The 27,146-nt window shown below is 48.1% G+C and overlaps 8 protein-coding genes across 8 annotated transcripts; 5 read left to right on the top strand and 3 right to left on the bottom strand.

Moving 5' to 3' along the window:
- Positions 1–3,173: 3,173 nt before the first annotated feature.
- Positions 3,174–3,490, top strand: BC939DRAFT_532346 (uncharacterized protein; the record flags this gene model as incomplete). The annotated part of the gene is made up of 2 exons (XM_051561651.1): positions 3,174–3,333; positions 3,439–3,490. 2 exons carry the CDS (start codon positions 3,174–3,176, stop codon positions 3,465–3,467), a joined length of 189 nt encoding a protein of 62 aa, XP_051408016.1. The 3' UTR covers positions 3,468–3,490.
- Positions 3,491–3,873: 383 nt separating this feature from the next.
- On the bottom strand, positions 3,874–5,160 carry BC939DRAFT_464288 (40S ribosomal protein S19-A; the record flags this gene model as incomplete). Its single annotated transcript, XM_051557359.1, has 4 exons — positions 3,874–3,959; positions 4,094–4,277; positions 4,776–4,876; positions 5,078–5,160. 4 exons carry the CDS (start codon positions 5,155–5,157, stop codon positions 3,884–3,886), a joined length of 441 nt encoding a protein of 146 aa, XP_051408015.1. The 3' UTR covers positions 3,874–3,883.
- A 2,629-nt stretch (positions 5,161–7,789) lies between these two features.
- Positions 7,790–10,207, top strand: BC939DRAFT_309850 (major facilitator superfamily domain-containing protein). Its single transcript, XM_051551450.1, has 3 exons — positions 7,790–8,236; positions 8,362–8,468; positions 8,623–10,207. Exons 1-3 carry the CDS (start codon positions 7,946–7,948, stop codon positions 9,965–9,967), a joined length of 1,743 nt encoding a protein of 580 aa, XP_051408014.1. The 5' UTR covers positions 7,790–7,945; the 3' UTR covers positions 9,968–10,207.
- Positions 10,208–12,032, top strand: BC939DRAFT_309851 (uncharacterized protein). Its single transcript, XM_051551451.1, has 3 exons — positions 10,208–10,898; positions 11,037–11,278; positions 11,374–12,032. The coding sequence occupies exons 1-3, from the start codon at positions 10,448–10,450 to the stop codon at positions 11,860–11,862; spliced, it is 1,182 nt and encodes a 393-aa protein (XP_051408013.1). The 5' UTR covers positions 10,208–10,447; the 3' UTR covers positions 11,863–12,032.
- A 169-nt stretch (positions 12,033–12,201) lies between these two features.
- Positions 12,202–13,126, bottom strand: BC939DRAFT_402032 (ribulose-phosphate 3-epimerase; the record flags this gene model as incomplete). The annotated part of the gene is made up of 3 exons (XM_051552650.1): positions 12,202–12,757; positions 12,891–12,903; positions 13,021–13,126. 3 exons carry the CDS (start codon positions 13,124–13,126, stop codon positions 12,202–12,204), a joined length of 675 nt encoding a protein of 224 aa, XP_051408012.1.
- A 3,489-nt stretch (positions 13,127–16,615) lies between these two features.
- On the top strand, positions 16,616–19,375 carry BC939DRAFT_480732 (uncharacterized protein; the record flags this gene model as incomplete). The annotated part of the gene is made up of 5 exons (XM_051558961.1): positions 16,616–17,173; positions 17,618–17,773; positions 17,875–17,987; positions 18,116–19,148; positions 19,223–19,375. 5 exons carry the CDS (start codon positions 16,616–16,618, stop codon positions 19,373–19,375), a joined length of 2,013 nt encoding a protein of 670 aa, XP_051408011.1.
- Positions 19,376–19,875: 500 nt separating this feature from the next.
- Positions 19,876–21,045, top strand: BC939DRAFT_464271 (uncharacterized protein). Its single transcript, XM_051557358.1, has 5 exons — positions 19,876–20,012; positions 20,174–20,194; positions 20,347–20,359; positions 20,515–20,562; positions 20,816–21,045. The coding sequence occupies exons 1-5, from the start codon at positions 19,974–19,976 to the stop codon at positions 20,863–20,865; spliced, it is 171 nt and encodes a 56-aa protein (XP_051408010.1). The 5' UTR covers positions 19,876–19,973; the 3' UTR covers positions 20,866–21,045.
- A 275-nt stretch (positions 21,046–21,320) lies between these two features.
- On the bottom strand, positions 21,321–26,093 carry BC939DRAFT_464266 (WD40-repeat-containing domain protein). The gene is made up of 7 exons (XM_051557357.1): positions 24,954–26,093; positions 23,122–23,274; positions 22,783–22,911; positions 22,494–22,633; positions 22,312–22,390; positions 21,903–22,210; positions 21,321–21,682 (listed from the first exon to the last, which is right to left on the bottom strand). Exons 1-7 carry the CDS (start codon positions 25,812–25,814, stop codon positions 21,577–21,579), a joined length of 1,776 nt encoding a protein of 591 aa, XP_051408009.1. The 5' UTR covers positions 25,815–26,093; the 3' UTR covers positions 21,321–21,576.
- Positions 26,094–27,146: the final 1,053 nt, after the last annotated feature.

The raw sequence follows: 27,146 nt of genomic DNA, 5'->3' as shown, positions 1-27,146 counted from the left end.
CGACGTCGCAAACATGGGCCTGGTTGACCCCATTCTTCAGGTTGAGATCTTGTCCAGAGCTAAAGAGTGACCTGGACTATGGCATACTGTGGCGATGGCCAGTACCGAGAGAGCTTGTGAGGCTATAGAACAGCCTAAAGCGGTGCTTTACGATTACATGTAAACGATAGTCTACTGCTGCTGCTGCTGTAAAGTCGAAAGAGTGGTGTCGTGGGTAACAGTGCAGCAGCTGCGATTGGTTGGAATGTACTAGAAAGCGCCGCAGCATCTGGTGCCGGTTCGTCGCCTTTATTATTTTTTATTGACGCGTCTTTGCAGTGTTTAGTGGACGCGTGAGGCTTGTGACAGCTAAATAAAGACGGCCAAGAGGACGTGCGCGTAGAACTTGTCTCTTCCCTTTCTGCCCTGCCTTCTCCTCCTCCCTTCATTGGCCCCTCCCTTCATTGGCCCCTCCCTTCATCGGTCTCTCTCTTCCTGGTCGCCCTCCCTGGTCCGCCCTGTCAAGGTTGCTGAAAAAGGTAATGGTAATGATGTGCTTGGTCCGAGTCAAGATCGAGCAAGGCGGTGTTGAGCTACATGGGTGGAAAACACGTCACTCCCCAGCTCTCTGCTGGCCTGGGTTGTCCACGTACTGGCTACGGTGCGTCGGGCTCTTGGGGTTGGAAGCATGTCAGTACACCTTGGGCCAACACACTCACATCGCCGATGACCAGAACCGCAGGGGTACGTATCTTGTGCGTATTTCGTGCGGGGCTGTCTGCGCTTTAAGCGGTGCTCTTTCTGTTTCTTTTTGTTTGGCTTCGCAGACCTGGCTTTTGTCTTGAGAGACACTAGCTCCAGGTTCAAGTTGTCTTTCGGATGAAGAGCCGTCCATTTGGGTGACGAGTTGCTCTTTCGGGTGGCAGGCACGGGAGACAACATGCACATGTACTTGATATGGGTGGAGCGAGCAATCCTTCATTCGTGCATGGCTTTGCCACTGGGGAACACAAGATCTTGGGCTGTTTACAGCTCTCATTAACCACTACATTTTTTCTCAGCCTTATGACACCCAGTAGGCAACGTCCGATCTGTCCTCTTGGTATGGTTTGTCCACTACGCTATGATGGTTCGATGGTTTCTGTTCATTTTTCTTTAGGTTTCTTCTTGGCCCAACCTACAGCAGCAGGTTTGGAGGCCTAGGTGAGAAACGAAGACATTGCAATACTGCATATCCACATTCACAAGTATATTAGCTGTTCCATTAGCAACAACAATAAAGTGAAGAGAAGCATGAAGACACGCGTCCATAATGAGCTGCTTAGCCATTGAAACTGCAAGGAGGCTGCTGGTACTCGTCTGCTAGTGATGGGCTGCAAGGAGAACTACGAGTGAACCATAGCACGTACGGCCACATATGGGTCTCCATCTTCAGGAGCAGGCTTCTCGTATTCCCTATTGTATCCACTCAGTACAACGCGTAACATCACCCCATGTCCAGTTGCTCATGCTGCAATAAAGCGTTCGTCTTTACGATTTATTCTTATGCGTTGTGGTATGGATCACCTCCATGATGGATACAGAGAGCAATATCCCATATGGAGCATCGACATTAGACCATAGCAGACCTCTGCGACCTCGAGGTCGTAGCTCCAGAGGTCCAGTGCAGGTCCACGAAGCAGCCTAAAATGGCCCACAGCACGGTATCTGTTCTCCGCCAAGTCATGAGCCCTGGTGGCGGACGCGGCTCCTGTCTCGAAACGACTCTACACACACGACCGTGACAGGATGTCTTGGTTATGCTCCACTTACAGTCAGTTCGGAATCACTCCACAACCCTGCAAACGAACGAACAAACCAATGAAGAGCAACCAAGCTATATCACGTCTCGACGGAAAGTGCGGGTAGGCACAGCAATCGGAAGCTTAACAGTGACCAAGATGTACGGGTTGCGAAATGCAGATGCGGATTTAATGGAGCAGAGCTATAATGTACACGGTATGGTATATGAGGCTACAGAAGCTGAGTGGCCATGGGGATCTTTTAAAGGAGACTGGGACCAGTGGCGATGCTATAGCTCGATTTTTTCATTGCCAGATCGATGACCTGATCGAGGGTCAGGAGGTTCGACTGGTTGGCAGTGCGGATTGTTTGGATCGACGAGCGGGGGGTCTGGACTGGGGTCGAGGCAGCAGAGGAGGTCTTGTTCTTGTTGGACTTGAAGAAGGGCATGGCTGAGATTGGGCTGTTGCTTGACGAAGGGGGGATGCTGTTGGTGATGATGAAGATCTTGAGTTGGTTGCTTGGAGTGCTTGAGTAGCTTGAGTGGAGTTGCTTGTGTAGATGAGGGACCTAAAGAAGCGGAGGACCGAGGTCCCTTTTATGCGTCCTTGCCCGCTATGATTCCCTGAGTGCTTCGGACCTTGGCACTGCTTTGACAGCCAAGCAACAACGCAGCGCATAGCAATAGCATGCACGCACGCATTTGATGCCAACTGCGACCGCAGTCGTCTTCTGCGGGCCCGCAGTTAGACCCAGCGGAGAAGCGGAGCGTGAAGAAACTGTCGCGCTTGGCTCGGCAACCTTAATTCTCCCCCCCGCCATCGCTCATTTCTACTCTTCGCCCTGGCAATGTGCTCTCAAGAAGCAGTGATGTCAATTTTATTTGCCGAGAACGCAGTGGAGAACATGCCCAGTCCAGAAATAAAGCCGCGCCAGGGGTTGCACGACATATTAGGGCAACAACAAGCACTTGCGCGGTGTCAAATTAAGCATCCATCGCCCCAATGGTCCAATGGTGCTAAGAATGGAAGGCAATGTCACGTAGTGGGGATACCGAACACACACAGTGGCCAAGAGACATACGGCACTGCAGGTGCACAAACGGACTTGCACACTCCTGGAAAGAACCGCACCTGTTCTGGGAGGGTTATTCTTTGTCTTTTTTTTCTTTTTTTTCCTCCGAAAAAGAACGCAGTGCTTCTTCCTTTCGTGTGTATAAATATGTCTGCATTCCCCACCTTCTTGCTGCTCTCCATCTCAACACCTCAAGCATCTTAAGCTACTCAAGCTACTCAAGCTACTCAAGCTATTCAAGCTACTCAAGCTACTCAAGCACTCCAAGCAACCAACTCAAGATCTTCATCATCACCAACAGCATCTCCTCTCCGTCAAGCAACAACCCAATCTCAGCCATGCCCTTCTTCAAGTCCAACAAGAACAAGACCTCCTCTGCTGCCTCGACCCCAGTCCAGACCCCCCGCTCGTCGATCCAAACAACCCGCACTGCCAACCAGTCGAACCTCCTGACCCTCGATCAGGTCATCGATCTGGCAATGAAAAAGTCGAGTTACAGTATGGCCACTGGTCCCAGCCTTCTCTAATGAGGAGGCGCGCGTCTCTCTAGCCATTCTTTCATATTCAATTCTGCATTCAACGTCATATCTACCTGTATCATAGCAATCACACTTGTAAACTCAAAGCAATAAAGAGCTACTCAATGTAAAAATAATAATAATAATAATAATCGTTGTTTACAACTGTTCCGACAGAGGGAGGGAAGTCTCTTGAAGTATGGGATGTCAAGCGTGGCAGCGTCAGCAATCCCTGTTAATGTCAAAAATCATAACCGCCTGTTCTCGACATACCCTTCGCGCTGCCAGCTGAGTTGCTTGACTTGTATGTTCAAAAACAAATCTTCCAGAAACAACGGCGAAGCCAAATGTTCAAAAGGCCCAAAAAGATATCCTTTGGCGCAGACGCATGAGTCTCCAAGTCATCGTAGACTACGCCCGCGCAGCTATCAATGCTATACTGCCCAGTTGTAAATAAGCGAAGAGTCGCAGTTCAGAGATTCAAACTGTTGAATTACTATGATTTTTTATTTTGCTGTAAAAATCATTGTTTAAGCCTGAGCCTGAGCAACGGAGGCAGCGATACGGTCCAAATCACGCTGACCATCGACGGTGATCTTGCGTCCACTAATAAAAATAACAAGAAAAAAATTATTGCAAAACGAGTTAACATTTGCTTCCAGCAGCCATAAAGTCCATAATGTTCTGCCGATGTTCGTTTCGCGTGGACGAAAAAAAAAAAAGTGTTGTCAAATCCGTACCCGTTCTCATCAGCCTCCAAGACGTTGATCTTCTCCAAGGCCTGGAGGACCTTGCGAGCAATGGAGCCAGAGGACTTGACGTGGTGGGAGGGGCGGGAGCCACGGTTCACCGTACCGCCATGGAGCTTCTTGAGGGCTCCAACACCAACGCTGCGGCGAAGGTAGATGTGGCGGGCAACGCTGGCTATTGTACCAATTGTGTAATATTGAACAGCGCGTTAGCGAGCGTTGTGTTGACAAAACATGCTGGCACAGAAACACCTTGCTGTGTCCGTGAGTTGATGGGTGTCAGGTTGAAGCATCGGGCCGAACTGTTTTCAATGTCCAATCGTTCCTGTTGACGGATAAGCTTAGACATCGAAACTGTCTCTTCCTGCAAAGTGCTCTGTTGTCGTACGTTATCCTGTAGTAATGAATATATTTTTCGAAGCCGTGCAATATTCTTTTGATGATCTGATGGTGCCAGTGTTTTCAATGCACAAGTGATGGAAGGGCGCCCGTTTGACAGTTTTGTGCTGGAGTGATCTTAGTGATGTCGAGGGATGATCTCCAGAATAAAAATGAAATAAAATAACCCAGCATAGGTCTCCCAGAAAGGCTGTTTTTTTGTCATCCTGAAGGCGTTTAGATCTCAGGTCCTGCTCCGTATGAATGACCTGCTGCTTGAAAACGAATTGCATACCAGCGCGAACGTAGAACCAATCAGGGTCATAGGGAGCCAACTCCTTGTTAGTGCCGGTCTTGACAAGATCAACCCACTTGGGGATCTCGAGCTTGCCGGAGCTAAGATGATCCAAGTTTTCAGAATTCAAAAATAGATGGAGTCAGCGATCGCTCGAGATTTGATGATAGATCCTCCATGATCTTGGGTGAATGTGACCATGCCGAATCAGAGTAATTCCAGGATCCTTGATCAAAAGTTCATCCCGAATCACTGGATCCTTAAAGCCCCCAAAACCGAGGCATTTTTTGGCGAATACTCACCGCTTGAGATAAGCGGCGTAAGCACGGTTGAAGTCGTGAGCGTTGATGTCCTTAACGGTGACCGAGTAGAGGGCTGCCATTTTAACAAGTTGTGAAAGGATTGGAACAGCAATCAACTTCAAGCTCGTTTTATAGGACTGACCCAAAATGTAAACAAACGCGAAAAATTTGGTACATCACGTGGAGGAAGGACCCACCCAGAGTGCAAGCTGCGACTAGCCTAAAAAAATTGGTGGCAAAAAAGGCCAAAGTAATCGAGCACCCGCAACACTATTCATAACCAAGCAAGCGGCGCGACATCGTTTCATGCCCAATTTGACGAGCAGGACTATCACCTATACCGACCAAACTGGTGAACTTCTCGTTCAACGAATTGTTAGGTTATTTTCATGCGTAAGCAACTCTTTGCCTTTTGTGAGGCAGACGACGTCCACAGCATCAGGCCGTGCCTTGTGTATTGCCGGCCACTTCTCTTTTGCCACTTTATAGGTCGCCATCACTCATGCTGCCTTACGCATGTTCAGGTTTTGTACAATGCATTATAAGTAGTCGAAGCAGGTCTTCGGTAGACAATAAATAACAATGCCTCTGTACTCTTTGTCGCAGTAATGGTTTTGGTAGACATACTGAACGAGAATAATAAGAAGCGGGTAAGCTACAAAGATGTGAAATATTTGGTTGTGCATCGTGGCGATCGGAGCTATTATTGAGCCGGTGCTTGTTTACAAGGGCGGGGCGATGCAAAGGGAATGAATAAGGTTCTTGTGCTGCTTTTCAAGAGCGATCGAACAATTTATCAGACAAAAGTGGGCACCTGCCTAGATCGCGCTACAAAGAGTTCTCATCCATCGGCCAGAAGTTCTGAACTCGATATAATCTGTGCGTTGGCAGTTGTTGAATTCTCCCCGTCAATCGAACAGGAGATGGTGACCGAGTGCTCAGGATTTTAATATGCCCGAGCAATCGATTATCGAAGTCTAGCCCTGGGATTGTCTACGACTGGACGGGGAATAAACAATTGAGTGCGAGTTGTGGGTGCCTTGGACTCTGCTTTCTACAATCCCTATTACCCCAATTCATAACCGCGTGGAGATAGTTGCACTTCCGCCGAGAAGATATGGGTGCTTGTCTGGTTCAAGGTTTACTACATGCATCATATGTGTCATCATCCACTTACTATCTATCCCTTGTGGCATGTGTTAGCATGGTACCGATTTTATTTGTCTTAATATTGGTTAGGCCCATGGATTACGGAGATCCCTCTTCTGCATATTTAAGAACACAGCTCCGTAGATGTGTCGATGTACTCGAAAAAGATCTAGGGGATGGTAGTATATCCCTATTCCCTCTTCATGAACATTGATTACTTAGAGCGATGCACGCTCGATTGTGTTGTGCCGATCAAGGAGAAATAGAAAAAGAAGACTAATAGTAACATGAAAGAGGGGTAACCCCGAGAGCAACGCCCTTGGAGTAATATCAGCGCAGCCGGGAGAGACAGGATTACCGCCTTTCCTAAATCGCCTCCTTCTTTGCTTGATGTCACCCCCCCACCCCCCATACCACATCATCTACTTTTAAAAGAAAGCAGCATTAGTGACACTGACCACATCCTTGCCACCTATCTCTGACACTGCAGCAAGGCGAACCGAGGATGAACGATATACAGACTAGAGTAACCGTTACTAATGTGTCCAGCTTTGTGCGAGATGCTGATATTAGGTACTATAAAAGAGATCATGCATCGAACAAAAGAAAAAAACGTGCTACGCAGTAGCCCAAGAACACCCATAAAAGTAATGGTGGGAGATGCAGGTGGAGTCTTTTTTTTTATTTTAGTGAAAAGTGGGTTGTTGAAACTACTTGTGTTGCACACTGTACAGGACCGAAGGGTGCGGCGGCTCAACATATTCCCATACCAACGCCCCAATACACTGTTGTCGGGTTGAACTGCGTCAGATTTGTACAGGGCTCGCTGCAAAGCAACTGGTACTTCTTTCTTATTGTTGACGTTGTTTGAGTCAGTCTTTTTTTTTTACCCCTAGACTACAGTGTCCACATCCCTAAATGCACTGATATTATGCCATATCCCATCCGTTCACTTCGTTCAGAAAAAAAACGTCGTGCCCCAATGGTCGAGCTCTTCCATCATATCCGTCCTTCTTCTACCTTCCTGTTTCTCTGGCTGGGGCCGGCACTTTCTTACTTCAATTTAGACAGACTGAGATGCATAGGCTATTAGGGTTCGGGCGGAAAGTGAAAGGTGGATATGGTTTGGCCCGCGCCCACATTACAGCCCTCCTTCCTCACCTTCTCGAGAATGCTTAATCATTCTTATTCAAATTATCCTTTTGTGCAGGTCGCATGGACTTTATATTCTTTTTCATAAAAAAAGGCGCTATATTGACAAATACGGGGAGATATCGATCCGGGAACACATATAGCCGCTCTGAGCATTTCTCCTTTCTCTATTGATTTTCCATTGTTATTGTTGCCATCCGCTCTCATTGCCCACTCAGAGTGGCAGAACTACTTCCATCATCCATCCTCGGTGAAATCGCTTCAGCAAACCAAAAACATATCGGTTAGTCTGTCCACTTTATCTAACGGGGATTGCCCTAGCCATTATAAAAGAACGCCTCGTTCGGGGGGGGTTTCTTTTACCTACATCCCCCACTCCTTCCTTCCTCCTCTTCCTCACACCTCCATCCTTCCCTTCTCTTCTTGTCCCGCTATATAAAGTGCTTTATTTCCTGTATCTTGTGTAGAAGTGGAGACAAGTTGAAAGCGAGATCTATTTAGTCCGCACCGAAAATACCGCATCCCTCCATACACCACCTTCATTCGCATTCACATCCATAGCTAATAATGACCGATAAACACGAATACGTCGAAGAGGTCGCTATCCCTTCTGCGTCCAGCCACTCTGGTTCTGCTACCAACTTCTCAGATCCCATTGTCGAGAATCTTCGCCACGAGATGGAGCACGAGACTAAGGAGCAGGCTGCCCTCGATATCGAGATGGCCAAGGCCAGAAAGACCGAGCCTCCTTCAAGGCGATGGATCGTCCTTGCCACAGCTACCCTTGGAGCGCTCTTTGTCTCCCTCCAGGGCTCTGCCCTGATTGTTGCCCTGCCAGATTTGATGCAGAATCTCAATGTATGTTGGTTGAATTTAACCGAAGCAGACTTGTTTATTCGGCTCGATCGTCCCCTTTATCCCTTCCCTGTTTATACATGAATACATAATCATACATCTAACGCGTTACCTCACTCCCTTTGTAGATTGATTTCGCTACCATCATTTGGGTTCTGTTAACATACACGCTGGCCATCACTGCAATTGTTCCTTTGCTGGGCTTCGTTGGTGATGCTGGTCTGAAGGGTATTCGGTAAGTGAAAAAAAATAAAAAATGGGCGAGTTGGACAAGCAGGGCTCACACCGATCGATGCATTAGTACAACATGGCATGTTCTCTCCGCGGACTGACACCGCCTTTTTTTTTTTTTTTTTTTTTTTTTTGTACGTGCATACGTTGGTTAATAGCTGCCGTATGTTCAACATTGGTTTCCTGGTCTTCACTTTGGGGTCTCTCCTCTGCGGCATCTCTCAGAAGAAGTATAACGGATACGACCTCCTGGCGTACCGTGTTGTCCAAGGTCTCGGAGGTGCCCTCCTTTTCTCAAACTGCTTTGCTGTTGTCGCCGACAAGTTCTACCCTTACAACCAAGTCGGTCTCGCTAGCGGTATCATCAACATCGCCTTTGCCGCAGGTACCATTCTCGGCCCTGTCATTGGTGGCGCCACTGTCAAGGCCAGCTGGAAGTGGGTCTTCTTCTTTAACTTGCCTTTCGGCGCTATTGGAACTGTTGCCGGATTCTGGTTCTGCCACGATACAGTCTATCCCCATGTCCAGTACGCGTCCTTCAGTAAGATCGTCAAGTCCTTCGATTACACCGGATGCATCACCTTGACTACCAGCATCGCCTTGCTGTTCGTCGTCGTCGTCAGCGCCCTGTTCCCTAACGGCAAGGTCTCGGAGACCGGTTCCTTGATTGGCATGGGTGTTGCCTTTGGCGTCCTCTTCATCACCTTCATCATCCAGGAGGCCTTTGTCCGTGGAGGAAAGCGCTTCAATGCCTCGAAGACGCCCTTCATGGACTTCCGTCTTTTCTCCAACTGGATCTTCAACAACACTGTCGTTCTCGGCGGTCTTGCTGGAGGTGTTGCCCGTACGAACTTGACTTTCTCCTTCATCTTCTTCTTCCAGGGTCCATATAGCAAGGACCCTCTCATGGCCGGTATTCTCTTGATCCCCTTCGGCTTGGGTATTATGATTGCTGGTATGCCCGCGGGAAAGCTGGCTGACACCCTCGGCTTCCGTTACTTGTGCTTTGCCGGTCTCGCTCTCGCCTCGCTTGCCACCTTGATCATGCCCTTGGTCATCAAGCCCGACACCAATACCTGGGTCATCTCTGCTCTCTTGCTCGTCAACGGTCTCGGCTGGGGCCTTTACTCCTCTCCCTCCGCGTCCATCTCGATGCTCTGCATTCTTCCCCAGCAGCGCTCATCGTCGTCCTCGATCCGTATCATGTTCACGATGTTGTCTCAGATGATCGCTATTGTTATCTGCTTCAAAGTCATCATCTCGGGCATGCCCCCAGCTGCTGTCCAAGAGCTGTTCATCTATGGTGGTGGCATTGACCATCAGTACCTAGACTCGTTCATGCATGGCTGGAAGATCGTGTGCTGGATCACTTTCGCCATCACCTTGATCTGCTGTATCTGCGCTTGGGCTCTTCCAGTGACCCCTGTTATGGCCCATGAGGAACCTGAGTCGGAGGTTTCGAGTGTCATGGAGGTTGAAGCAAATAATAAGGCTTCTGCTTGATCATGAACGTGCATAGGGTATATATACCATCATCTATAATAATAAAGCATCATTCATTAATTCAAATCAATCATACTGCAGCCCTGCAAGGAGTGGACCCTTGTTGCTGTTGGTGTTTTCTTTGAAACGCATTGTTGGTATCCATCCACACGTGATGGTCTGGTCAAGAATTATGCGCTTGTCCCCATGGACAGTGTGTTTCCATTACTCGCCATCCACAGTTCCCCAAGCAGGTACCCAAACGATTTCTTGTGCAAGGCGGCGTATGAAGCTAGAAAGCAGCACAGCTGGAAGAGAAAAAGAGCTCCGCTGTCATTCACGGCTGACGAGCTGTGGACCACACTTTTCATTCCGGACATCATGAATGGATAAAAGTCCTAACAGCTCTCTCATTTTTTTCACACCTTTCACAGTTACTCAGTCTGTACAACAGCAAACACTCACTGGAACCCCTCATCAAGACGCACACACCCCATCAATATGAGCACTCGAGCCTGTCGATTTTTCTTGGCAGGCAACTGCAGGAACGGCGCCAGTTGCCGTTTCTACCACGAAGGTTTCTCCTCACTTCCACTAGAAACTAGGGCAGAGGCCCAGGAGGCCCAGGAGGCCCAGGAGGCCCAGGAGGCGACATCCGCATCATCGGGAAGCCGTAGTGAGCGTAGGACCTCATCTTCGGACCGCCCAGCCTACGCCGCGACCCGTCCTTGCCACTGGTACATGGCCGGATATTGTCATCGCGGGGACTCTTGTTGGTTCTCGCATGACCGTGGTGTCATCAACACAGCCTATGGCGGGACAGAGGATACCATCGAACTGAGTGACGACGAAGAAGAGGAAGGAATACCAGAAAATGCCGTGGAGGATGAGGATGAGGATGACCAAAAGTGCGCCATTTGTTTTGAAGTGCCCCAAACATTCGGCTTACTCGGTATGTCGAGGTTGCCACGCACACTCATACACTCACACTCACACACACGCGCGCGAGTCTTTGGCCTACAGTGGTGATAATTATCCGTCGTTTGGCACTTCAATAACGTCTTATTAATTTCTTTCGACACCTCGATAGTATCATGCAACCACGCTTTTTGCCTGACTTGTATCCGCACCTGGCGATCCAAGGAGATATCATCAGACCTTCACGACAGCAGCAGCGGGAGTATGTCAGTGACCAAAGCATGCCCCAATTGTCGGACGCCTTCTCTCTATGTAGTCCCTTCATCCTTCTTCCCAACGTGTGCGGAGCAAAAGGAAATCATCATTCAGAACTACAAGGAGGCCACTTCTCGAAAACCCTGTAAATATTTCAAGGTACGTTCAGTAAATGTGCTGTTTAGATGTTTTAGTCAACGTCAAGCAATTGTATCATCTTCCGGTATGATTAACTGGCAATTGCGTTCTAAAAGGAATCTGGCGAACGACGTTGGTGCCGCTTCGGCGACGACTGCCACTTTGCACACTTGGATGAGAACGGCGAGCCCTGCAAGGTCAACCCAGATTCGGATCCCAGACGTAACAGATCACGAAGGCACCATGGACGGAGATATGATTTTACGCATCGCGATGTCTGGGACACCTGGCAGGCGGCCAGTGACCAACTGGGCGGTGATTTTGAAACCCTTGAGACTTTGTTGCTCGAGCTCTCACGACTTCGACTTCGTTATGAAAGAAGCAGTGATCCGGACACATGGGACGGCGATGTTGATGGTGTTATCCACAGCCTTCATGATCTCGAGGATACATATAGTAGTTGGAGGCAGCAGGAGTGGGATATTGAAGATGGCGATGACGATGATGATTATGAAGATTATGAAGACGATGAAGACGACCATGCCGGGTGGGATATCCAAGACGTGGATGACGAAGAGCTCTACACACGATGGGGCGACATTTAATGCGTGAGATTTCCAAGGACATTGTTTTTTTTTTTTGCTGGCTTCAGTCCTATACATTAGGTCGCGCTAATATTCGCCACTGCTCTGCGCTGCGCGCTTCGAAGCACTTTCGTTTGTACATGTCGTCATTTTCCTGTATCTTGCCTCTCTCCACAATCAGGTCTGCAAATAAAACATTTACGAGTCGAATAGGTGCGTCGGCCACCATAATTTTGTCTCCTTCACAATGCTTCGATTGTCCTCTGCTTCTCATTTCCCGTAATTCAGGGCAAAGGCAGGTCGGGACAGTTCTTTCTTAGGTTATGATCTTGCACTAGATCAATAATATGACAAAACGGTTTACTTCTTGGCCAACAAAGCTTGTTCAGTGTTGACCTTAGTTCTAAAGGTCTCAATGGTACCCGAGATATCAGAAGCCTTAAAGATGGAGGTTCCCGCAACAATGACGTTAGCACCGGCCTCAGCAGCAGCATCAATATTCTCGAGGGCAATGCCTCCATCGACTTCGATATCCAGATCTGGAAACCGCGCACGCAGCTCCCTGACCTTGGGCATGCACTCCGCCATAAACCTCTGTCCACCAAAGCCGGGCTCGACCGTCATGACCAGGCACATGTCCATCTTGTCGCCGAGATCCATGACCGTGGAGATGGGGGTCTTGGGCTTGACTGCGACGCCGGCCTTCATACCGGCAGCGTGGATCTTGTCAATTAAGGCCGAGGCGTTTTCGGTAGCCTCGATGTGGAAGCAGTAAAGCGAGGCGCCGGCCTTTGCAAAGTCGTCGACCCACTTTTCGGGGTGCGAAACCATCATATGGCAGTCCAGGAAGGCATTAAGGTGCTTGCTCAGGCATGAAATGACTGGGGCGCCGATGGTGATGTTGGGGACAAAATGACTGTTGGGATCCGTCCAAGAAGCGATACCGAAAAAAGTACATAGCGAGGCGAGAGTTAGACTGACTGCGACTGAATGCCAAAGATGAGGTATCAATAAAAGTTGCTGTGCTGAGACCCCAGTCGAGTCCTTACCCATCCATGACATCTATGTTGGTGTTGGTAAAAGCGGATACAGAACAGCTCAGTCGTTAGAGCTGGGATCGTTGAGAATCGTTCTTAACCAGACAGCACCCTTCATGTGTCGAAGGAGCGATCGTCCTACCCATGTGCAGCCAGTCAGCTCCGTGAGACACCATGCGCTTGCACTCGGCGGCGAGGATACCAAAGTCTCCGGAAAGCAGCGAGGGCGAGATTTTGGCAATAGGCATGTTGATTAGAGATGTCCGTGTGGGGTAAAGGGAGCGAGCGAAGGAATAAATGTTGGGCAAGTTGTTTTGTGTCCGATAAAAGGACCCCTCCATTCGACGTCACAGAAGCTTGATCTGAAATTGGTGGCAATCCATTTTCGTGTTCCTGACGTGTTCTTTCGATCTAAAGTAGGAGGTGTGGGGCGGGGGTCTGAAGAGAACTGCTGCCAAGCGTGAACGATGAGAAATCATAATCCTTCCAGAGGCGATATCTCTCCCATATTCGACTCCCGATGCACTTATGAAAACTACAACGCCAGATGAATTTTTTTTGGATTCCTTGTATCAAGGCGAAGAGTGAGCACTCAGGGCCATGAACGTGTACAGGATGACACGGCATCCTTTCGAGCTACGCAGTTTATTGCTTGTCACCGAAGGAGTTCCTGTACATGGCTCGTAATTTTGTAGAGGTGACGAGGCTGTAACGGAGGGGTTCCCAAAGGAGCTTTGCCCAAGAGAACATAAAAGGAAGGATGGCTGCGAAGGGAAAGAAAAGAAGGAGGAGAGAGAAGAGAGGGAGACAGGAGAGACCGGCGCCATGTCTGCTGCATCTATAAGGAGCTGGTACGTGATTATAAATCGCTCCTTGAGAATATGATACGATTGAACACGCTTTCGCCCTTTGCTAGCGCCCCTTCCACACGACATATTGTTGCACATCACCGCGGACCTCTCGACCTTTTTTTTTTTTCGTCTCTTCCCCTTAAAGTTTCGCTCAACCTTTTTCTCTCCTTCCTGGAGAAGGTCGTTTGACGGGTCTTCCACAGATGGGCAACTAAACATCCGATATATAGCAGACAGCAGGTCGGCGCTGGGCGCCCAGTCGTCGCCCAAGTACGCATGTAACACATTCCGACGCGCAGGAGCAAATGATCATCATTTCCATCCCTGCTGCTGGCGCCCATGTCTCATATTCTTCTTTCTCGCTCTTTTTCCTTCTTTGCTTGCGCTGCTCTTCCTCTTTTAGTTTCCCCCGTTGTGTTGGTGCATCTTTTGGCCATTTGCTGCAGCATCGTGCTTCCTTGCTCGTTTCTGTGTGACACTCAGAAGCGCTTAAAAGGGTTCATTTCCATTTTTTACGTTGCCGCCCTTTCATAATCGTGCATCCGGGTCTATCTTCTGTATCTGGTATGTCGCATGGGTTGGTTTGCATGGCGTAGAGCATCTGTAGACGAGATTACTGTCAACCCCTGCCTCTGCTTCTGCTTGCGGTTCTGCTTATTCACACTACACTCATCCAATGATTTGGCTGGCTTGCCACAGCAAATATGCTGAGATACGCGAACACTAATCCGGCTAGATCGGCACATTTTTGCTCTCAGCCGTAAGCACCTTTTTTCCCTCCATCCGTCCCATCCTATTCAACCTCGGAGCATTCTTTGCTTACTTACTCTTTCTTTACCGACCGCCAATTTACTCTGTACTCACTTGCCAACATGCGGTAATTGGCCTCTGAATGGCCTACTGAATGACCATGCTTAGCAGTGCGCACAGAGACTACTGACGATATTCCACCGAGGCCAAACTGTACCTTCCCTCGCCTCTTCCTCTCTTTCTTCTCTTCTTTCTTATTCTCGTTTCTCGCTCTCACCACTCCATCTCTCACTCTCACTCTCGCGTCCCTTTTCAACACTTTTTAAGAGCATATTGCACACTGTCCCCCGCGCCTGTCCCATACAGTTCTCAACATCTGCTTGCGTGCATGTAAGGCTCAGAACCTCGGCTGCAGGGTGTCCTCCATAGCACATCAGCACCAATAGTCTACATCCACATCTACAACACTACAGTTACAACATCTCAACAACACCTACTCGCACTCGCGCGCACACCAGAGCCAATTGCATTTCCCGTTCACACCTCGAGCGTCTTGCAACATGTGTGCCAATCTCTTCACACGCAGTAGCTCCATCTTCCTGTGTCCCTCGATCGCACCTTGCATCCCGCGTCTTTTTATTGTTGGTTGTACCAACGAGATATGCTCTTGTTTTTATTTGCTCATGTAAACAACAACGCACGATGCCCAATCCAATTTATGCTGAAGACGGCAATCCGTTCGGGCAACACACACAAGGCTGGCTGAACCGGCAATATAATTTAAATTGCTCAATTCCTGCATGTCTCTGTTGCTATCCCATCCCTCAACCCCTGTTTGCCGTTGTATTTGTAGACTACGTGTGTAGTCTATGCATGGCTGCTTACACTCTCCCTCCCTCCCTCCGTGAGTTCCTTTCCTACATCTATAGTCTAGTCCCAATACCAAATCAACATCAACAACAAAGAAAAAGCCATCGCTCCGCAGAAAGCTCGAACGCACCAAACACCGCTTACGCCCCTTGTCGCCATCTCCCCATATCCGCTCATCTTGCATTATTTTTTATCCCTTCTGTTGCTTCGATCCCATCTCTCATTTCATGCCGCGCATTGTTCTTGTAGGGCCAATCCAATGCCTTTGAGGAACTGTATATAAATATTTATAAAGCACTTTCGTCTAGGATCGTGCATAAAGCGAAAAAAAGAAAATGCTCTCCCATTTTTTATTTTTTGGCAAGCTAGACTAGTTGCTACTGCACTCTGCCTGTTCCTGGCGCCTCACTTTTTTGTGCTACATGCCCATCGCATACCCAATCCACTGGTCTCCCTTCATTTCAGCAGCCTCAACCGCTCACACCCAAACCTTGCGGAAGATATTCTTGCGGAAGATATTCTTGCGGTTGTACCCGTTTCATGCACCCAATTGTCTTTTTGGCTAGCACCTGTCGTAAAAATATCTCTTAATACCGTTCGGTTGGTTCAATGGTACCTTGTTGGTTTTGCCTACTCAGTATGGTCGTCTGTCCTTGGCCTTCTTTTTCCTGTTGTTCTTTATTGCGGCTCATGTTTTTGCACGTCTTTCCCTTCAAACCAACGGGCCCCCGGCCATCAAGAACGACAACAATAACAAAAAGGAAAAGCTGCTGGGGGGGGGGGGAGCACCGCTGCTAACTCAATCTATGCAAAAAAAAGTCGTTACGGATGTGGACCCGTTCAGTCGCGATTGACACTAACTCGCTCATCTCTATTTCTCTTTATTATCTCGATTCCTCTGTTTCCTGCTCAGTTTATTCCACGCCTAGCAGCTCCCTACACCACGTTCCTGCTGTTCGACTAAAAAAGCACGCAAGCGCGCTCACCAGGTTCTACAAAAATATACCGCATATTTATAAAAGGACCATGGCCCTCAGCAGAATCCCTAATCGAGCCCGCTCCAGCACGCTAGTCTGTCCCCCACCTTCTTCTTCTTCTCCTTCATCCCCTTCATCTCCTTCATCTCCCCTGGCTACCATCGCTACGCGTGCTGGCACGACAAGCAAAAAATCATCCATTGCTGGCGGCAGCATTAGCAACAATAGCAACCTCACAGCACTCGCACTCGCCAGGGAACAGAAACTACGGAGGCCCTCTCTTCCCACCATGTCTGGCGGCACCTCTTATATTCCCACTCAAAGGGCCTTCAGCGGAACACCTCATCACCTCACCACAAAAGAGATGTCGACATTGCGATCTACCAACAGCATGTCTCGTCTGAATGCCGACAGGAACGACAGCACACTTGCCTCCTCACATATTGCACGGCCCTCCACCTCCACACGGATGTATCCCTCACCCTCACCCCGCGTAACGTCTCCAGGCAGACTTGGCGATGGCACAAACCAGCAACACCACCACACCAGAACCCCATCCTCCACATCAATAACGGGCCCCAGCAGCGGCAGTGGCCAAGCCTCGATGATTGCTAAACCCATCGCCCGAACCCAAAAATCTAGCGCCATCAAACCACCTTCAATAGTGACTAAGCCCAGCTCCGCTAACGGCCACAGCACAGCAGCAACAACAGTTGCACAAAAGACCTCTAATTTCCCATCCGTCGTACCATCCTCAAACCAACACCCTGCACAAATACCCCAAAATGCATCCTCTGCAACACTCTCCGTAACATCGCCTGTGACCTCAATAGGGGCCCCAGGGTCAGTAATATCGCCCCAGACAGCCCCGAAAACACGTGCCAGAAACCGAGCCAATGCGGGCATTGACTCTGCATGCTACATGACTCGGTCTAGCAGCAGCGAGTCTCTTCTCTCAATCTCGTCCTCCTCATCCATCTCTTCAACACCAACGATCGCCGCCACCCCGACCATGCCCAGCATGGTTGCTACCCCACCGACCGGCACAGAGGCATCAATACCAACAGCAGCGTGCACGATATCAAAGCCAGGCCATCAACGGAAACAACTTACGAGGCGACCATCTATCGCTGACCTTCGCAGAGCCTCGGCAATAAAGCCGCTCTCGTTGACGGATGCAATCAAGACTACGGGCACAACAACAGGGACAGCCATGAGGGCGACATCTCCAGTAATAGAGTCCCTCGGTATCATATCCCCCCTGACGAAAGAGAACGTCTCGACTATGCAGGCCAACATGGGCAAGGAAATGCACATGACGAACGCACCGACCGTCATCGTACGTTGCCAATGTCCTCCTCCACTCGAGTTCCCCGAGTATGTCAAGCGGGAAATGAAGCGCGAAGAAGAAGAGCATCGTCAACGAGAATGTGGCCTCTATGCCAAGGTAAGAACGCAGAGCATTACGCGATACGCGCTGACATGATCTTTTTTTGTGCGCAAACGCTAGAAATTTAATGTTGTGGTCTTTCTTTTTTTTGTAACTAGATTATTGAACTCCAAATTGAAAATGCCAACCTGAAGGGCGAGAAGGAGACGCTACATCGGGTAGTCTCGCACAGGGACAAGATGCTGCTGGAACTGCAAATGCAACTTCAGGCGTAAGTCCATGTTCACTTCGTTTTTTTTTTTTTTTTTTTTTAGGGCTCAATATTTTACTTGCATATCGCTCTCGATTAGAGCAAAAGAAGATCTAACGCCCAAGGTTTTAATATATCTCTCAATTTAGCATGGAATTTGTATGTCGCGAAAACGACATCAAGGTCGATATCGACATGTGTCCAGATGAGGTGATTGAGAACTGGTCCTTCAAAGAGTCAGATGAGGTCTACCAGCGGATACTGCTCACCACCCAGGATTTGCTCCGCAACGGATCCAAGTGCCTGGAGCAGAACACCGTCGTGGGAAGATCAAGCAGAGAACACATCCGAGCGACTCGTTCCTCGACCGGCTCTCCAAGCAAGGTCTCTTTGGACCAGGGATCAAGAACCGTTGAACCTTTGCAGTTCAAGGAGACCTCTCGTCCTGGCACGCTCAAGTTGGACATGCAAAGTCTGATGCAGGCAGAGCAAGTGTTCGATGGCAATAGCGATCGCTCGACAGTTAACCATTCAAACCTTGCAGAGATCAACGCGAGCGTTGAAAGGAACGGAAGGAGGGCCCTGGACTGTGGCGACGATCGGTCTAATCTTTTCCATGAGAGCGCTGGAGGCTACCACAGCTCTGAGGATGATGACGGCGACGTTGAGGATGACAGCGATGATGACGAGGGCCAGGAGTCAGAGTTCGAGCAGCTGGGTGAGGACATGATCAAGTACGTCGAACTCCAGTCGTCTGTGGGGCCTAGACGCGAATCTCGATCGGCATCGCTTTCAAAGATGATGACCCCAGTCGGAACGCCCGATATGTCGACTGCTGTGCTGATGAAGAACTTTTTGAAAAGCGGGGCAAGGCGGAGTGCAGGTACCACGCCGCTGTCTCATCCTTTGCACCATCAACCGCAACAGTCTTATTCGCATGGCGGCAAGCCAGCGGACCGAACCAGCAGCATCTCCAGCAGCAGCCTGATCGACGACTACTTTGCTGCGCAGCCCGCCATGTCCATCAGCAGCACTTCCGGTGGCATCGGCCTTGGACTGACTGGCCTTGGCCGGTCGCCGGAACGAATTTCGATGGAGAGGTTCCGACCAAGCGCGCCCACGCGTCCACTCCCGCTCACCCCATCATCCTCGCCTTCGCTCGGTTATCGTCATTCCTTTACTGTATCCCGGTCACCGAAGTTCAACAACTCCGGTGCGATGTTCCCTGGACGGGGTAGCATGGACCTTAACCGTAGCGTGAACATTGCGGATTGCCCACCTCCGATGGTGCCGTTGCCCCCGCTGCCAACATACCCACGGTATTCTTATCGAGACCACATGAAGCAGAAGCTGCTGGAGGTGTCGAAGCCGACGCATGGCCGGACGAACAGCCATGGGTTCGTGATTGAGAACGTTGGTCAGTTCCTGAAGCGCCGGACGTATGGCAAGACGTTGACGCGGGACATTATGCATCGTGGTCATCGACGACGAGATTCAGTGTAGATCCTTGCACTATGTAATAGTTTTTCCCTTAAAAAAAACCTAATTGTATAATACAGTATTTTGCTTATGATATGCAACGGTTGTCTCGAAAATCTGCTTTGTGGAGGTGGAGTGATCGTGGATCGAGAATCCTAGGCAGGAGGGGGTGGCAAGGAGGACATTAGACACGGAACATGAGGTTTCGGGAGCCATAAAGGCTCTCGATGATAATGACGACGACGGCGGGAAGAAAAAAGAGTACGCGCGTCCATGTTTTGACTTTTGATCGAACGAAAATACACAGCTTAGTTTGACCGAAAGGGGAAGGTCCGTATATTAGGTCACATGTCTCATTCTCTCTCCATTTTTTTTTTGTTTCCGGGAGTATAAAAACCCTCCCACATGCGCACATCTTTGTGTACCATTCATCGCAGCACCATTTTCTCGAGCCAGTAGACTCCAACAAAAGCAACAGCAACAACAGCAACAACAACCCGCTCTCCTTTCTTCCCACCTTTGACAAAAATGTGTTTCGCTGTCAAGTGCGACAAATGCTCGAAGACGGTAAATTTGAGACACACATCCTGTTCCTGCTTGGCGTGGTATCGCTTTCTCACAGAGAGGAGGAGAGGAAAAGCAAAAAAAGATAACTGACACTTCTTTCTTTCTTTCTTTTCTTTCTTTTCTTTCTTTTCATTATCCATGTATATGAATCAACCAACTAGACCTGGAAAGGTTGCGGCATGGTACCGTAGTAGCATCTGGATGAGCTCGAATATGTGGATGTTCTTCACCGGCTGTCGAAAAGGGATATTTTAACCAACAAAAAAAAAAAAAACGCACTTTTTTTCTTTTTTTTCACTCGGCCCTTTTTTCCCTCCTCCGAAAACATCAACAGCACGTCTCTCAAGGTAACGAAAGATCTTTTTTTTTTTCCCGCTCCCTTTGTCCCTTCTTCAAAAGCGTAGATCTGAAGTTGACAAAGCGAGCGAGTGAACAAAGGATAAAAAACAACAACAACGATCTTTTATTAATATAAAAACTCGAAATCCCACATCTCCGATAGTCATGAAGGACGTCCCCGAGAGCCAGCGCTGCGAGTGCCCCCGTGAAGGTTCTTCTGCTTGCCTCATTCAAAACCACCCCGCATCTCCTTTGCTTGAACATGTCTCCACCCTCTCCACCCCTATCGTCTGAAAAAGGCCCCCCCCCCCCCCCAAAAAAAAAAAAGTGTAAAACAAACCTGCTGATCTCAGGCTTTTCCATTGCCTCTCTTTTTTTATTTTTTTATTTTCTCTCTTTCTAATACTCGATTATTCCACACACACACGCACACACACATACAAAAAAAAAAAAAAAAAAAACAGGTGCTGCTTCTGCTTCTGCGCCCAAGCCTGCCGAGGAAGCCGCGAAATAAGAACGCATGTCCCCATCGCGAGCACACGGATCCAAGAGGGAGGAACGTCCTTTTTTTTTTATTATTATTATTATTATGATTACATAATTCTGTTCAGAACAGAAAGCAGAGCGCTACAGACAGGATGCAAAAGATAATTCCAATAGTAATATTAATAATAAAATTAAAAAGAAACATCTCAAAACAGGAACTTTAAATGACGAGAGATGGCGAAAGCCAAGGAGAAAAAAAAAAAAAGGAAGAGAAGACGCGACGTCGTGTTGTTGTCCAGGAATGGAAGATTCATTTCTGTTTCTGGACCGTCGCAGGGCTGTGGCTGATATATCTGGGGGGGGGGGGGGGGGGGGGAAGGGGCATTTGCTCCACTGCAGAATATTTGTAAGGCCTTTTTTTTTTTCTACAAACTATAAAACCACAATTTGCAGCGCGTCGGGCTATGGTTTGTTTAGTCGGTTTCTTTATTTTGATGTTACAAGTTTTTTTTTTTTTTCTTTATGTACAAGTTTCTTTTCCTTTTTGCATTAAAAAGATACATATGTCGCGTTTCCTTTGCGATGTCCCTTTGTCTTCTTTTTCTTGGTGTACACGTTTTGCATGACCTCCAAAAAAATCGAGGGGACCCAACAAAATAAACAAAATAAATGAAAGCGCGCGAGTGGTCTTCCTTTCTGTGATACATGGTCTATCGTCTTTTGTTGTTGGTGCAGAGTTTTACCACCCCTTCTTGATATCGATGTGCGGAAGCTCCTCACGCCTGCTCTCCATCCACTTCTCGTCCTCGTCCTGAAGCGCTCTGCTCAAGTCTTTTGTGGTCCAACTATATTCCAAAAAAAAAAAAAAAAGAAGCACACAGACACCGAATAAAAGTTAGCATTGAATTCATGCAGGAAACTAGTGGAAAAAAACCAAAGCACAGCAGTCTGAACGCAAGACAATGCAAGACAATGCATCGACAGTACAGAGCCTCTATCTCCCGCCTTCTCTGTGAAATTCTTTCTCCTGAGAACACAAACTCAACAGAATCAATGAAAACTTACATGATAATCTGATTATCATCACTGCAGGAGGCCATTAAACCAGGCATCGTCGGATGCATAGCCGACCATCCACAATGCTTAGAGTGCTCCTCCAACATCGCAATGGCCTCGCCCGTCTCGACATCCCAGAAATGCAGCTTGCCGTTCTCGGATCCTGCACAGAGGATCTCCTTGTTCGGTCCCAGGAACGCTGGCATGATAATAAACCGCTCATTCACGTATGAATCTGCCTCCAAAGCCCTCAGGAAGGTCAGCGTTCGGAAATCGTATATGAGAATCTGAGCTGGTCGGCATAAATCCACATCGCTCTATTTGTCAGAAGACAGCAAAATAAATGTTTTTCAGAGTGATTAGAGACGGCTCTGTTTTTGAAATAAGAGTAGTTGTGAACGAGATTCTGCTGCCTTACCTTGATAGAAATGGAGAGGTATGAGCCGTCGGGCGAGACGCTCATGACAGTTGGTCTCTCCTCCACCATGGCCACATATCTAGTCGCGGAAGCAAAACAACAAGTCATTAGATTAACATGAATGCCCTTATAGACTTTCATTGCTGGCTTTGAACATAAAAACCAATTTGCTTTAAACTCACTTGGACTCTTCCCCCTCAAAAGAAATGACTTCGACCTTGTTGTCGCTGGTGATGACGGCCTTATTCTCTCCTGGGACCATGTACATGATATCGACAGTTTTATCCATATCCAACTCCTGAACGACCTCGCCTTCCAAGTTCTATTGCAAAAGAACAGCAGAAAACGGTCTTAGAATTTAATCCGCCAAACAATGATCCGAGCCAAGATGCGGACAGGGTTACTAAGAAGACTAGAGGAGATCAAAAGTCATAATAGGGGAGGGTTTCATTTTTTTTCAGCTGTTCTTACCCAAATGTAGACCAAACCATCTCTAGGCGCTGTTATGAATCGCTTCGAGTCTGTCATCCAACCGATGGCGTTGACAGGGATATCTCGTGGTCCATCTCTGTGTTTCCGCTTAAGAATAACCTCGCCAGCCTAAGGAGGACGCATGCAATTGGAGCCATAGAGGATCAGTAAGACGTGACCATGCAGGAATGTTTACAAATATTTGTCATCCGTAGTCCATTATCTCAAAACATGTGAATGCTCTCAGTATTTTATCAAACACGCTGGTGAAAAGAAACCATGGCGCCACGGTATATAGAAAGAACAACAACAACAACAACAAAATCACCTTGGCCTTACCGCTACATCAATCAAATGGAATTCCGTGGCCTGTTGAGGTCTAAATGCATCGAACCCCAGGTTCACGAGTACATATTTGCTATCGGGCGACCATTCTACATGAGTGATGGTGCGTGGGAACTGGATGGTCTTGTATGCGGTTGGTTCTGGCGTCTATAGAATCATGGTAAAGAGAAGCGCGTTAGGAAATGTTTTCACGTTTGTATTCTGCACACATGTTCACCTTTTCCCCTCCCCTATAGTCTTGTGCCAACATAACTCTAATGAGTCCCAATGCCCGTGGTATAACACACAGGATCCCCCTTGTCATACCACTACATGCACGACGACAGCCATGGAAGTGAGCTCCGAGGAATTATGGTCGGGTGCTAGCCTTATTCTGCCGCCCTTTACTACTACATGATTTCTCCAGCACCTGGTAAACACGCCTTTCATAACACGCCTTTCTTTGAGCTTTTTGTGATGTCGTTTCCAAGCCCCTGAATAGCTCGGTGTGATCCAATATGGTTTCACACCTTTATTTTTCCCACCCAGTCCCAAATGTTGTTCCATATGGCGTGTGGTGAAGTGAGAGTGCCAATCAACACCAGCCTCGCTTTTCGTTGGCTGCAATCGAAAGTAAGGGACAGCAACGCGAACACAAACACGAACACGAATACGAATACGGACAGGGCACACACTCACAAAGATGCACAAGAAAAAAGGCCAAATTAAAAAAGAAAGCTCTTGGCGCTGCAAGCGCCGATGTAAACAGTGCTTCTGGAAACGATAATCAAGACTCTTGGTCAGACTCATTTTTTATAGTCTTATTAAGAAGAAGGGCTGGTGGGTAAATTATCGGTGGAACGGAGATGTAAACAAAAAGCTCAACGACGGGACCCCTCGCTTAGGCCGATATGCCCAATGGCAAAAACCAATAAGCTGGAAATTGATACATGTCTTTATCATAAACAAAGGCCCTGGGAAAATAAAGAGGCGGGCGAGGTACGTGGCGGGTACAGGGCAAGATAGACTAGATGCATATGGTGTGTTGGCCACGAAGCCGAACGATGAAATGCCCCCACTATGGGTGATGGGTGTTGTGTGGTGTGGATGTAGTAGCGCCAACTGTGTGTGTGTGTGTGTGTGTGTGTGTGTGCGTGCGTTTTTTTGTCTTTCAGATTCGCGTTAACAGACGACATCCTCGAGAATTTGAATGACCGACACCGCTCGTCTGCCCACAGTCAAATGGCCCGTTCGAGGAAATGGGGGAGGAATTGGAGTTCCCAGGTTCTCTTTTTTTTTTTTTTTTTTAATGACTACCGAGGAATGGTTGCGCAACAACTTATAGATTATCCATCTACTATTTGCATTAGGAGGGTTGCAGACGGAAGAGCGCCATCCCTTCTAACCAACTCCTTTCAGAATTCTCAAAGGCCTATTCATCCAGCAGCTCTTCTACTTTTCTTTGGATCCTTCCAGTCTATCGCACAAACATGAGCGTAGGGGTCCAATGGTGCACGGAAATGGGAGATAAAAGGGTTGTGGTGTGCGTCTGGTAATTCATCCATTTAAAGAAGCAATAATCGTTTGTTTTGTTTGTTTGTTTGCTTCTGTATCACCATCGCCCATCGGCATCTTTCACAAACAATCCACGACACTTCCCGCAACACCTTACGATGGCACTGCTTGCCCCTACTGCTGCAACATCACACAATCCAAATGCACCTGTATATCCCTATCTCTCTCTGCCAGTCTTTTTTTTGAGATTAAAAGAAAATACAGGGAGTGTATGAACGTAGCACAGCAGTAAGAGTCGAATAAAGTAATGAAGAGTAAGAACAATATCTTACCGCTAAATCTTGCCAAAGGATAATTGAATGATCAAGACCTGTGGAGGCCATGTACTGTCCCGAAGGTGAAAAGTGCAAGAACCAGCACTCGTCCAGATGATAGCTCAATCGGAGTCGCACCTCCGAGGGCACATATTCCTTCAGGACCGCCAATCGATTGTTGTCGAAGAGCTGGTGAACACTGTCGCGATGCGCCTGGTGGTGATAGCGTGAGGGAGAACTCAATCCAAGACCTGCTCCGCCGAGAAGACTGGAGGAGACGCTTGTGGACTTGTCGTCCTGTGTACCTGAGCTACAGACGCTGTTGCTTCTCACACTAGAGCAGTAGGTGCATGACGGCAATGAGGATGCTGCCAGAGACATGTCGTATTCTGAAGTGCCTATTGCTGCTGAGGAAGACAGTGTTGGGTCCTGAGGACATTCATCATCATCCTCCGTCAATGTGCTGAAGTATGAACCCGAGGGGTTGGAGGGTTCGCTGAGAGTCGGGGACAAGGGCGAGAGATAAGCTTGGGAGACCCTGCGGCTGTGGGTGCTACCAAAGCTCGAATAGGATCCTGAGCCGAGACTGGAGACACTGGCGATGCTTAGTGGCCGAGCTCCTGCTGATGAAAGAGCAGCTGGGCCATAGTGTTTGCATTGGGGGAGATGTTGATGGCGTTGAAGTGGCGAGATGTGGGATTGGCCGAGCAATTCCGCGAGAGCCAGGTCGAGCGCCTCGTCGTCGTCGTCGTTGCGGTCGAACAAGGGATCTGAGGCGGCGAGTGAATTTGGGTTGACTTTTGGGTATCTGGACGAGGAGGAATGGGCCGAGTTTCCGGAAGACAGCTTGCGAGGAGGAGGAGGCAACGAGGGGGACATACTTTCTAGTGTAATCAGCAGCGATTGAATGAGAGAGAGAAGAGGAGGAGGAGGGGATGAGCGCGTTTATAGGGATGGGAATGGGGAGGAGTACGGCGACGGCGTTGGTGGCGTGAATGTGTCGAGGAGAGCGGAGGAGGAGAGGAAAGAAGGAGGAGGAGAGGAAGAAAGAAGGAAGACTGGGAAAGAAGACAAACACCGAGAAGATGAAATGCAAAAGAGACATAAGGTTGGGTCTTATTCATCACAAGACTGCGACGAACTCTATCCAGGCACCCGTTATCCTCCTCCTCTTTCTTCTGTGAAATAGTTCAGACCGAATGGTCACTATTCTAAAGTTCGCTCATTCAGAACACTCATAACGTTCATATCATATCATATCACTCGTTCATTCATTCATTCATTCATTTATTCATTCATAGTGAGAACGAGAGACACGGAAAAGGAGATGCGAAAGACGTGCAGGAAGCCGCCAGCATCAATTTTTTTTTTCTTTGGATCTTATCTCTACATCTGCAAGTGCCAATGGAGATAAACTATAATAGTGACTCTAGAGGGTACCATCCTGGCTATTCTTTCGTCATCATCATCACCTTCAAGCTACAGCCATTAGATAGTGGCAGATGCTGCGTATCCACAATCGGGCCCTACTTTTTTTTTTTTTTTTTTTTTTTTTTTTTCCCGCACACCCCACTCTATGCAAAATGCTCTCTCTCTCTCCACTCTCCAGTTACTACGGAAAAAAGTACCCAGAGATAGAGGATCAATAGGTGCGCCTCGCGACTTGAAAGACCAGGCAGACAAACGTACCCCAATTACCGAGACCCTTTTTTTTTATTTTATTTTATTTTATATCATATTTTTTTGGATGCATGTTGTATACATCACCATGGCGTCCTTTTTTTTTTTTTCTCTTTTTTTTTTTGGGCGTAGGAGGCATAGAACATGATCTTTTTGAGTTCTCTTTCCTCGATGCATGAATGCGATTAAAAAAAATTGGGAACGTTTAATAGGTAGATCTCTAAATTGTATTTAAAATGGGAGTATGTTCATCCTCACCATCTCTGTAATAGCCCGCTTCCACCGCAGCATCGAGGGATGAGAAAGCAGATAATTGAAAGTAACCTGTAAAAAAAAAAAGCATTACAAGTAATGTACTTTTTCATTTTTTCACTGTCGTTGTTGAGACTTTCTACCCCCCTGGGCTGTGATGTGGCCCAAGCGGAGTAAATACTATCGCTAGGAAAAGCCAAGATCAAAAAAAGAAGGGCGCGACTACTTCGCCAGTCGACTTTTTGATATTAAAAAAGCGGTCAAATCGAGCATGGACAT

Source organism: Gamsiella multidivaricata, assembly GCF_025024155.1.
Source record: "Gamsiella multidivaricata strain RSA 2152 chromosome Unknown BC939scaffold_82, whole genome shotgun sequence".
NCBI classification, from domain to species: Eukaryota; Fungi; Mortierellomycota; class Mortierellomycetes; order Mortierellales; family Mortierellaceae; genus Gamsiella; species Gamsiella multidivaricata.
This window is presented reverse-complemented; position numbering and strand designations above follow the sequence as displayed.